Here is a 12,223-nt window from a genome sequence, read left to right on the forward strand (position 1 = left end):
TGAGTTTCGTTCGCTGCAGCTATTTTTCAACTTAATTGGTTAATTTAATTGTTATAGTAGGTTAAAAATCATCCTCTAAACCCGCGACCACCGACAATGGGACGGATCTCATGCAGGTTGTTTATTTTTACATTAAAAAGTACTTCTTAAGATTCCTTTATACAAAATTTTATGTTGCGAGTAGCTAATTTGGGGGCCCATTAAATCCTGCAATATTTTTCTGGGCATATGGGGTACAAATCCACCGCAATGGGAATGTTCCAAACCAGCGCGTTCCACAGAGTTCCATAGGATCCCACTCAAAATCTGATTTAAATGGCCATTAATTTACAGCAATTGAACACTAAATTCCTTCCATTTGACCTATAAATTAATGTCAATGAGATTTAAAAATCATGTTTTATTGTGAATTCTTGTGTGAATGTTATTTGGACACAGGCTATTCAAAAATATTAATCTTTCCTTAAGAAATGGATAGATGTTTAGATCTAGTAATTGAATTTTGGAATTAGCTACAATTGGGTAACTAACTAATTATATGCTTTAATTTCAGGTCATCCAAGTAAGATTGTTTAATATTTGTTTCAGAATGCTTCAATCTACAATAACTGAAAATTTCCTTCAGTTCTCTTAATTTTTTAATAAAGTTATGGGCTTTAGACTGTCCTCGATCACAGCTTTTGTGTTAAGTCAATGGAAAATCAATAGGGAACAAGATGCTAATTTCTGAGTATGAAAATGGCCATAACGTTTTTAATACTGAAGATATGAAAGTGAATTAGGTGTCAAATTAAACTTCTTTTTATGCTTTATCTGATGGGTAAATTGCATACTTGATTTTTAAAATCTCAAAATTTTATAACATTGCTACATGTTACAGGAGACCATAAGAATTAGAAACAGGACCAATCCTGCACCCTGCATAAGCTTGTCTTCCAAGATTCCCATCAGCATCATGTTCACCATTTTTCCATCCACCAAGTAATCCTGGACTATCCTGCTGATGTTTAAAGCAAGCCGTTGCTTTTTTAAATTCTAATCATCCTTCCCCTTTGGGGAAAAGGATTTATCTCCAGAAATCAGGTACATTCGCTTATGTTATGGGTCGCTTCAATAGTTACACCGTATAAATAAGCTCTTAGGCCCACCGAGTCCGCGATCTCATGCACATCAGTTCTAAACCTACCAGGGACAATTTACAGCAACCCATTAACCTAGAAACCGGCATGTGCTTCCGAATGTGCGAGGAAACCGAAGCACCCGGCGAAAACCCACACGGTCACAGGAAGAATGTGCAAACTCCGACCATACAGCACTCGAGACCAGGATCGAACCGGAGTCTCTGGCGTTGTGAGGCAGCAACTCTACCGCTGCATCACTGTAATAGGAGACGTGTATGACAGCTTGTGTTTTGACCACTTACATCAAAAACCTGGCTGCGTCGGTTTGCTCTAAGTATATTAGATTGGATTTGATACCTCCACCCAATATCACGCGAGCAGACCAGACGTTCTCCCACTCTACAAGAGCTATTTGGTGGCCCGGTCTACAGGGAAAAGCCAAGCACGGCAGCTCCTCAGCTGGGCCTGGATTTCATCTCGATAAATTATGCATCTGTATGTGAATGAACATGGTCGGGCAGTGAGGCGTCGCCTTTGCTTGTGGTGATCCAGTTCGAACGGGCACCAGGTGTGCTCCTCTTCTGCTGCTATTGTCTGTGCCGAGTCTCGCATCCTCCTCTCAAGGTGTAACGTCAGTACCAGGAGCCAGTCTCATCAATGTTTCATGGCCCTAATTAAAACGAAACACATTTGGGTTTGAGCAGGCGGCTTCGGGCCTGTAGCCCACGCTACCATCATGTATTGCGAGTTGATTATTTCATGACTCTGCTCTGAAACGGCCCTCCACAAAATCAAGTGTCATTTCCCCCGCAACGGCCACGCAATCACATCATTCATAACGCGTACAAGAACACTATTAAAGAAACGAATATCACATTTACTTTGGGTATTTAAATCGTGTCTGCTTTTCTACGGCGAAAGTTTGTAGGCATCTCGGAATGTTATTGCGCGAAGTGCAATTTGTCCATTCCTGTCTTCCGGGTTCGATCCTGACCCCGGGTGCCATCTGTGTGGAGTTTGCACGTTTTCCGTGTGACCACGTGGTTTTCCTCCAGATGCTGCGGTTTCCTTCCACATTTGTAGCTTAATTGGTCGATCTATAATCCCCACCATGTGTGTCTGTAGTGGATGTGAAAATGGGATAACATTGAATAGTGTGAACTGGTAATGGGAGGGTAGTGTGAACTGTTGATCTGTGGTCGTTGGGGACTCGGAGGGTCGAAGGGCCTGTTCCCATGCTGCGTTTCTAAACTAAACTAAACTGTCGTATGAGGAAAGATTGAAAAGACTAGGTTGTTTTCACTAGAGTTTAGAAGGATGAGGGGAATTCTTATAGAAACATATAAAATTATAGAAGGACTGGACAAGCTTGATGCAGGAAAAGTGTTTCCAATGTTGGGCGAGTCCAGAACCAGGGGCCACAGTCTTAGAATAAAGGGGAGGTCATTTAAGACTGAGGTGAGAAAAAACTTTTTCACCCAGAGAGTTGTGAGTTTATGGAATTCCCTGCCACAGAGGACAGTGGAGGCCAAGTCACTGGATGGATTTAAGAGAGGGTTAGATGGAGCTCTAGGGGCTAGTGGAGTCAAGGGATGTGGGAAGAAGGCAGGCACGGGTTATTGATAGAGGACGATCAGCCATGATTACAATGAATGGCGGTGCTGGCTCGAAGGGCTGAATGGCCTCCTCCTGCACCTAGTTTCTATGTTTCTATGTTAAACCATTGCCCATCAATATTTGCATATCGTTCATCCTTGTGTATGTAAATATTGATTATTTTTAATGTACATTCATGCACTGATGAGCAGTAATCATCTATGAGGCAAACGTTTGCCAACTAATCATTGTTCAACCTCGTTCTATTTTAGTTTTCAGAGGGAAGAACTTTCTGGCAATGTCTCCAAATGTTTCTCGTTATGTACAACAGATTGGCCGAGCCTTCTCTCCGTACTTACAGAAGGACCATCTGAAAACGTTGAATAATGAAAAAGCAGCCAATGCAATTTATACAACTATTAATTACCTTCCCACAGACAGGGCCTTGCTATAAATACTGCGCCACTTTAGATAAAAGTTTCATGCAGCTCTTTAGGGCCCCTGAAATATAAATGATTTCGTTAAAATTTTATAATAAATCATTGCATGTATATATGCGACAAGACGCGGATTCCACCCGCGACCATCCCCCGCCCGTTGACAAAGACGGAAATGCTTTCCCCACGGCCTCGCTAATGCTCTTGTTCCATTTGTGTCACTTGACGGGGTTGCTGAGACTGATGACAAGATGCCGTTTTTTTCCCCGCTACCGCCGGCACTTTACTCTCCTGCCTTGTCGCCGCCTAGGGATGTCAAAAAACGTCTCTTAAGGCCCCAGCCGTCAAAGAGGATGCCAGGAAGTATAAAGCGAAGACGAGATGACTTGTCCATGGTGCTGAAGTCAGTTTTAAGTGCGTTGAACTCATTCCTTCACCGCAGCAACTGAGCCCAGGGTAAAGCCATGCACAAACATTTCACAAAGTAACTCAGCGGGGGATAACAAACTTTCTCTAATTACTTCTGTGGGTGTCGCTGAGAACCACGTGTTTTTTTCGTAAAACAGCAACAAGGAATAATGCGAGGAAACATAACATACAATGCTGGAAAAACTCAGCTGGTCACCCCGGGTCGAATGGGGAGTCACAGGCCCGAATATTGACTTTTTGCAGCATCTTATCTTCTTGTTTCAGATTTCGAGCATTTGTAGGCTCGTGTCGTGACCCCCCCCCCCCCCCCCCCCCCCCCCCCCCCCCCCCCCCCCCCGCCTCCGATTGTCATAATTTGAGAAAAGTTGCATTGCAGCTTTCCATAGCTTTTGGCAAGTAAGACTATCATAGATCCGTTGTTGGTACATATGGGTCCCTTTGCAGCAGGTAACCAGTCCAATTCCACTCGGAACCCTCCGATATTCTGAGAAATGCTTACATATTATAAATACGTTTTGCCTTTTGTCTGTTCTGTGTATCTGCGATCAGATACAGATTAAACCCAAAGTTACGGTGCTTCCCGTACTCGGCACATCATTATTTTCGGTTTCATTTTATGATGATATCTTTAATTAATCCGTTTTAATTATTCTAAATTGCTATTTTATTTGGACACTCCCGTTGAACATTTCTTCACACAAGGACAGTAGCTCTTAACAGTCGCCATGTAAAAACCAATACTTTGATCAGGTTTATCATGAGTTAAAAAAAAAACACAATTTACCTGAAATAAATAATGAAGCAGGCCATTTATTTAGTATTGCTGTTACAACATAGAACGGTACAGCACATAAACTGGCCCTTCGGCCCGCAGTGCCTGTGCGAACATGATGCCAAGTGAAACTGATCTCATCTGCCTGTACATGATCCATATCCCTCTGTTCCCTGTACTTCCACGTGCCTATCCAAAAGTCTCCTAAAGGCCACTATCGTGTCTGCCTCCACCACCACCCCATGCCAGTGCGTTTAAACCCCCCTCAGCACTCTGTGTAAAATAAAATCTGCCCGCAATCTCTATTAAACTTCACCTTATTGCCATGCCCTCTGGTGTTGGACATTTCTACCCTGGGGAAAATGTTTTGACTGTCTACCCTATCTATGCCTCTCATAGTTTTGTATACGATTAAAGCATAAAGCCGAAGCTTTCCATTGATGGTAATGCCACGAGGCCTAAACTCCTAAACATCAACATCGTCATTTTCCTTTAAAGGATTTACTTATAATCTATTCCTTTGACTACCATTTAGTCGCCTGCCCAATTGATTCATTTCTCAGCATGGTGTTCATATTAGCTTGGTGCACTTCCATGAGTACCGTGGATAACTTGACCAAGTCCTCATCTTGAGGCAAGTTATTCATCAATGAGTTCGTGGAATGGACATCCCATTCTGACAAGTTTACCGTTAACCACTGCTCATAGTTGGACGTGGAAATGTATTATTTCGGTCTCTCCTGAACTCAGCATCTCCGATTCAGTCTACACATGCTGCCTACCCTTCCACCACTCCTCTAAAAAAACTGCAGGTATTAGTTTTGCGTATTTCGCTGCTCGGCTGATCATTATTTATAGATTTTCTGTCATCCAATTGTCCTGATTCACAGAAAAGAAGGAGGAAATCGGAAAGAATATTATTGCCAGGCAGAACCGATGTAGCATACTGCCAAATAAGCTATGCGGAAACCCACAGGGCGAAAGGACACACAACGACTGAACTGCGAATAAATACATCAACTATACAAATAATTCAATCCATGCAGGGGTAGTTTTAGTCTGATCACTCTACATCTAATGTCAGTAAAACAACTACCCCCCGGACAACGCGAGCACACTGTAGAAACTTATTGAGAGTGCGGTGTTGGTTTATAACACCAACAGAGTGCCAGATCTATGAATGAAGGCAAGGAAGCTCACTTTTATCCGTACACGATTCACGCCGGACGGGAGAGGTACTTTATTAAACTCGTGCCATTCCCCCAAACATTCAAACAGTAAAAGTATAATATTAAAAAAATCTTCCTTACAATGAGCATACAATTTATCTTTCATAATAGCCTGTTTAAAGTTGGAGGTATATCATTAGCATTATATGTTAGATTATATTATTAAGTAATTTTCATCCTGCATATGTTGCTATTAAATAATATTTCAACGTCTAAATTATTTATTTATAGATATTTTTTCATTCATAATTTAAATCTAATTAAAATATTGGTTGGAATACGGTTCGTGTATATAACACTGGGAATCGTATGTGATAATAGCGTCGGTCAATGGGGAAAATTGGTTTATGCCACGCTGCACATTCTTCCAAACTAGATTCATACGAATGCGCCGTATTTACTTTGATCATAAGTAAAATCAAGGTAAATGCGGTATAATATTGCGTTGTTGAGAACCGTTAAAATTCGGACGGAGCAATGCACCGTGTTTGAGTATTCTGGGGCCGTTGTTTATGTTCCCAAAACGTCGACTTATCAACAACTGCATTGGGATCCCAATGTCCTCTGTCTATTTCCCTCCACAGATGCTGCCTGCCCCGCCGATTTCCCTCAGCACATTGTTTTGTGCTCAAGATTCCAGCATCTGCAGTCTCTTGTGTCGCCGGCTTGTCAACTTCATGGTTAAATAACTTTTCCACGTCTCCCCGCCATAGCTTGCACAGTGTTTAAACAAAAATCGCGTCCGTTTTTGATTCCACCGTTGTCACCGTCATGTTAAAAATCATTTTTAAATTTCCTGTTACAGTAACTTCTGGGTTGTTTAGAAGCTACAGGACCGACAAAGAACTGATGTTTCGACTTTCAGGACAAGTCGCCGCTGCAGCGATCGAAGTACAGTCAAACCATGCACACACAGGTTTAACAATAGTTAAACAATAGCATTTCGCTGGATAAAGGGAGGATATTTGTTGTCCTCGATTATAGCTTTTTTTTTTTTGGGGGGGGGGGGGGGGGGGGGGGGGGAGGATCTATCAATGCACCAGATAAGGTTAAAGGAAACTCGTAACTTTTTTTTGGAGCTTCCTTTAAATTGTTGCATTATATATTTAATAACACACAAGAGAATGATTGTTTATAGAAGTTTTCATGAGTTTATGCTCTTCCTCTCTTAATTATTTTCTGACTGCCTTCCATCAAATAAGAGGGCGTTTTTTATGTTACTTTTGTCAGTTTCCCACCTTAATTCTTGTAAAAAAAGTATTTTTTGATCTCCGTTTTGACCAGTCTGAGCTAAATCCTATTGCAAAAGGCATGCAATCAAAGCCGGGTCTCTGTTACATGTTCATTGACATCAGTCCCCAACTTGTCCTACAGTTTGTATCCGAGATGAACCGGTTAGAAAGTTTTGGAAACATCGTATAATTGCATGCGTGCATGTCACAAACAACTGAGTATTATTTAGACTACGAATCTTGTGTAATATGCACAGGATTAATCTTTCATGAGAGATCAGTGCTTCTGAGAACTTTCTGTAATTTCATTCTTATGCTGTGCCCAATTAATTTTTTATTTACAGTAGCATGCGTAATTGTCTAGCAGAAAAAAAATGGCTTGACATTAAAAGTTTGTAACCCTTTCATTTAAAAGTTTGCGTCCTTATTTTACCGGGACCCACCTGCTTTACTTTAGATGAGAAGCAAATCTTTCCCATAAAATCTGACTCTGTGGCCGGGGCCATGGGGGGAGAGACCGCTGCCGGGTGTTTGCGATGGGAGCTAGACAGGGTTCTTTGTGTAGGTGAACGCGAAAAGGTTTTTGACTCCTCGGGCTAATTTCCTGCTTTTGTGTGGCCGCAGCACGCCTGCGCGCTGCTAGCAGTTGTTGCTGGTAAGATGAGTAAGGAGCAGGTGGGGGATGAGGCTGTGTCATTGAAATAGCTGGCAGGAGCAAGCGCCAGGCAGTAACGTCTATGTCAAGGCTGTCTACCTGCAAGGTGTGCAATCATGATGACCATGAACGGCAAGCAGCAATTCAGCATGCACCCAATTCTCCAGGAGCCCAAGTACCCGGGGTTACACTCTACCACTGAGCACATGAGGAGAGTTTGCTTGCCAACCCCACCGGTACGTATGTGCATGATTACAGCTTTAAGGCGCAGCGTAATGTTTTTTTCATGTCACCAGAACAATCGCGTAGCACTTTTACCTCTTCACGTGTCTGTTCAGCCAAATCTCTTGACTTCATATTAATTTTTATGACCTGAGCTTTGAGGAAAGATTTTTCTTTTCGAAAATGTTTTTTAATACTGAGTTGACAGAATTCCCCACTGACCGCATGTGTGTGCATTCTTGCTTGCAGCTGCAGAGCAATATATTCGGCGGATTTGATGAGTCCCTGTTAGCCCGCGCTGAAGCTTTGGCGGCGGTGGATGTGGTCGCTCACAGCAAGAGTCACCACCACTTCAAGCCGGACATCACCTACCATACCATGAGCAGCGTCCCCTGCAGCTCCACATCCACCCTCGCCATCTCTCACCCATCCTCGCTCTCCTCTCACCATGTCCACCCGGGCCACCAGATTTTGGACACCGACCTGCTGGACATCTCCCCGAGTTTGACAGGTTTGGGTGGTCCAGACCCGACCTCCATGCTCTCCTCACAAGCCCACTCTCACAACCTCAACGCCATGGGAAACCTCCATCAAGCAATGTCCATGGGCCATCCACACTCCTTCGCCACCCACAACGGCATGCCGTGCCTAAACGACATGGAAGCGGACCCCAGGGAGCTGGAGGCTTTTGCCGAGAGGTTTAAGCAGAGGAGAATCAAGCTGGGAGTGACACAGGCTGATGTTGGCTCTGCCTTGGCCAATCTGAAGATCCCCGGGGTGGGTTCCCTCAGCCAGAGTACCATCTGCAGGTTCGAGTCGTTGACTCTCTCGCACAACAACATGATTGCGCTGAAGCCCGTGCTGCAGACCTGGCTGGAAGAGGCGGAGAACGCGTACAGGGAGAAGGCGAACAAGCCGGAGATGTTCAACTCCAGCGAGAGGAAACGCAAGCGGACCTCCATCGCAGCCCCGGAGAAACGCTCCCTGGAAGCTTACTTCGCCATCCAGCCGCGTCCCTCCTCGGAGAAAATCGCAGCGATCGCAGAGAAGCTAGACCTGAAGAAAAACGTGGTCAGGGTCTGGTTTTGCAATCAAAGACAGAAGCAAAAGAGGATGAAGTATTCTGCAAATCACTGACTGCGTGCAGTTGGATGGCAGGAACAAGCAGGGATCTTCAGTGTCTTCGCTAAGGACTTAAGCCATGGACTTTAGATCAGACTAACTTTCTCACACTTTTATCACAACAAGCTCAGAGGAAGCCCCCACGCCGGGCTGTAACAAGGCCATTCTTGGAGCCTTCGAAGGAAGTCCTTCCGTGCAGTCGCTTTGGTGTGAGTGTTCACTGTGGAACAGACACCTGCCTTGACTGGCCGCTGCTCCCCACACGCCTCTGCCCTGGAATCAATGTTCTAGAGTCCTTCCGACCACGAGCAAGATCCAAGAAAAGCTACTGTCAACCCCCCTGTTTCCACAAACAAAAACAAACGGAAAGTCTCAGAGTCATCGTGGGATCACGAGGTTCCGGATGCTTCAGTGAAATTGAGTTTCAAGCCTTCCGTTTTATTAGTATCCTTTAGCTATTCCGTGCTGAGATAATTGCACTGGTAAATTAATATTTAATGTTATTTATTTCCTGAGTTAATAAAACAAACCAAGAGCTGCGAGAATAACACAGTGTGTCTGTCACACCGAATAACCGGGACTGGCCCCTGCACAAGTCCTCTGTGTGATTTCGCCTTTTATTTCCACTTCTCCTTTCGCCATTAATTTTACAGCCTCGCCTTCTCGTTTAACGAGTTGCTGACAAGCTTGCATGAATATTGCATAGCGAGACGTCTGCACCCCCCATCTCTCCGAGGCTCGCTCGGTCGCTTCTCATTTCATTACATGTGATCTCTCTGCGAACTAAGATGGACAGTGAATTGCGGGTTCTGGTCGCCTCGGGCACGTGTTGGTCCGGGGGATTCCGCAGCCTCTCCACTGTGTCTATTAGAACGACGCTTGCTCTTCTCACACCGGGTTGCCCGACCTTGTAAAACGGATTTCCAGAATCGAGCTGCGGGCGATTTGTTGAAACGGTTGCATAGACTGTTACTGAGGAAAGGACAAGATATCCGGACAAGGTATGAAGAAACGGTTGAACATTGTGCATTTAAACATCGGACTCGACTCCCATCCAGTTTCTAGTTCTCTGCAACTTCAGTGTGTGGAGATATGTTTGATTCAATGATGGGTGTGATTCGGGTCTACTCGGTTTCGACACGGTTGATAGTTCAACCGATTGATCTATTTGCCACGTTAATTAAACTACAATAAAGTTAAGGCGATCACTATAATTCGAAGCCGAGTCGCGTATATTATCAGCATAATATTCAAGTCGCTTTCTGCATACGCGTAGATTCGCCTTTAGAGGTATTCTGGTTGTATCCTATGTTCCAAAAAAAGGTCCCACAAAAGTGAAACAAAACACTGGCAGGGCGCCATCCATCACTGAAAACCCGCCGGTTACAATATCTGACGCCGGAATCTAATGGATAAAAATAATGATAGGGTAAAACTTTATATTTTTTAAGAGAATTGTGTCTGGTCTTTATTACCTGCAAGCCAGATTTTCTGCTTCCGCTGGGGTTGGTTTGCAAATAACCTATAAAGTAAGGACAGTGGTACACTCAAGGGCGCTGGACTTTAATTTACCCTTTGAATCTGGGCCTTTACAATAAAAACAGAGGCGTGTTTGTTATTTAGACGATATTGTACATAAATAATTTATTGCAAATCATACCGATATTAGCAATAACACTCTCAACTTCCAACACCTTATTATAATCTTTATTTATTTTTTCTTGTTTGAGCGTGTGCGGTCTTTATTCTGAAGAAAATTTCTTAAAATAAAAGCTTTATTATTTAAATTACAAAAGAGGTGTTCTTGTTATTATTATCTGTGTTCCTTTCTACGTGGATTTCAATGCACTTCTCTGCTCACCAACCTCGTTTAATTTTAGCCACCCAGCACTCGAAGGACTGTTATAGATTACTTAATTTAAATAAAGGTAAAGTAAGTAAACAAGGTTTGGTGTGCTCGAGAAACAGGACTACCTAATGGAGGGAGGACACGTTTCAGTTTCCCGCCAAAGTCATGTGCCTGCCGCCAAGCTTTCAAGAACATTATTTGAACACAAGTTTTGCGTGGAGAGTCAGTCCACTGTTGACAGGCGGTGATAGGCGACTCGCTTTTTACAGGTAGTTTCAAAGACTGGCAACTCTGAAATGTTCCCCGGATTCCTGTTCGCACCTGTACTGCCCCATACACCAGCCCAATCCACCCGGCCACTGTTTCTCGATGAATAACCAGCATTGTTACCCCCTGAAGGTTCTCTTTCCTTTTGCCCCTCTGAGGCGCGACATCAAAGTGACACAACACAAAATAAAAGTATAGTTTGCCGTCATTCGCCTCAAAAACATGGCGCGAACACTCAATAACCTTGTGTTACCTTGTGCGAGATTGCCTTTGAGTCCCCAGTTTGTGTTGGTAGAACGTCAATGATTTTCTCTCTCCGACGGTTCTACTGACATTTATTTTGCTTGTATTAATTTTCCGAGTTCCGTCCTTTTAAGCATCAGATTGACCCTCAGTAGATACTATGGAGAATCACAGACATTGCCAGAATCTAAATCCCAATGTGTTTGATTGGAACCGATACCGGGTTCAGGGAATGATAATGCCACCCAGTCTTTGGTAACCTTGGGGCATGAGATTCAACCCGCCCATAAAATCCAAAATGTTGAGAATTCCCTGAATAATAACTAGTGAGCCTGTTTTCCTCGTTCATTAGACATCAATTTATGCCCAAATGGAACGAGAGAGTCACACATATATTGGCAGAAAGAAATAGCTAAAACAAAGAGAAAGGCAACCTGGAGTTTGTTGCCCACTACACCCGGTCTCCTGCATCAGCTGACAGACAATCTTGCCACTGTACGGGCAAGTGGAATTGAAACCTCCGTCATTCTAGTGGCTAAACCCGGTTCCAGATATAATACATTTTAGGCAACTGAGCTCTGCTGGAGTTGCTGAAGGGTTTCTATTAACTGCGCAAGTTTCAGCGTCCACAGATCTCTTGTGTCCATTTAAATTATGCTTCGACTTGGTCCAATCTTTCTCTCTACAAGGGATGGACAATTGCCGTGGAACTTTCATAAAACAAACAAGGGCGTCTGCATGCAATGTCTCTCTGTTGAGTTTCTTCCGAAGGCACCATTTATACGAAGAAAGCTTTCTGGGTCTACCATGTATCAGTTGGGATTCTGCATGTTACCGTGTTAATCGTCAGTCCCAAGATCTCCCAGGCGCTCTGAAATATTCTTAAAAACCTGCGCTCAAACGAGGCTTCAAATCTCACGCATGCTTTCCAATTTGTGAAAATTCTTGGTATACACAAAAAAAAACACACTCAATATTGGCGGCACGGAGCAGTCAGATTCCCAGAGGAGCTCGCTTGTTATTTACGCATCTGATTCCCTTCATTTTCT

At 43.6% G+C, this 12,223-nt stretch overlaps 1 protein-coding gene across 1 annotated transcript; it reads left to right on the plus strand.

The window, feature by feature from the left end:
• The first annotated feature begins 7,114 nt into the window (after positions 1–7,114).
• On the plus strand, positions 7,115–11,996 carry pou4f3 (POU class 4 homeobox 3). The gene is made up of 2 exons (XM_055642693.1): positions 7,115–7,707; positions 7,943–11,996. Exons 1-2 carry the CDS (start codon positions 7,588–7,590, stop codon positions 8,828–8,830), a joined length of 1,008 nt encoding a protein of 335 aa, XP_055498668.1. The 5' UTR covers positions 7,115–7,587; the 3' UTR covers positions 8,831–11,996.
• The last annotated feature ends 227 nt before the right edge of the window (positions 11,997–12,223 follow it).

This window comes from Leucoraja erinacea, chromosome 11, assembly GCF_028641065.1.
Source record: "Leucoraja erinacea ecotype New England chromosome 11, Leri_hhj_1, whole genome shotgun sequence".
Lineage (NCBI taxonomy): Eukaryota > Metazoa > Chordata > Chondrichthyes > Rajiformes > Rajidae > Leucoraja > Leucoraja erinaceus.

What these genes read in the sequence shown, in the direction of transcription:
- pou4f3 (XM_055642693.1), top strand. Translation starts at nt 7,588, where the DNA reads ATGATGACCATGAACGGCAAGCAGCAATTCAGCATGCACCCAATTCTC. An exon ending in TTTGCTTGCCAACCCCACCG is followed by an intron (nt 7,708 to 7,942) that starts GTACGTATGTGC and finishes TCTTGCTTGCAG; the next exon opens with CTGCAGAGCAATATATTCGG.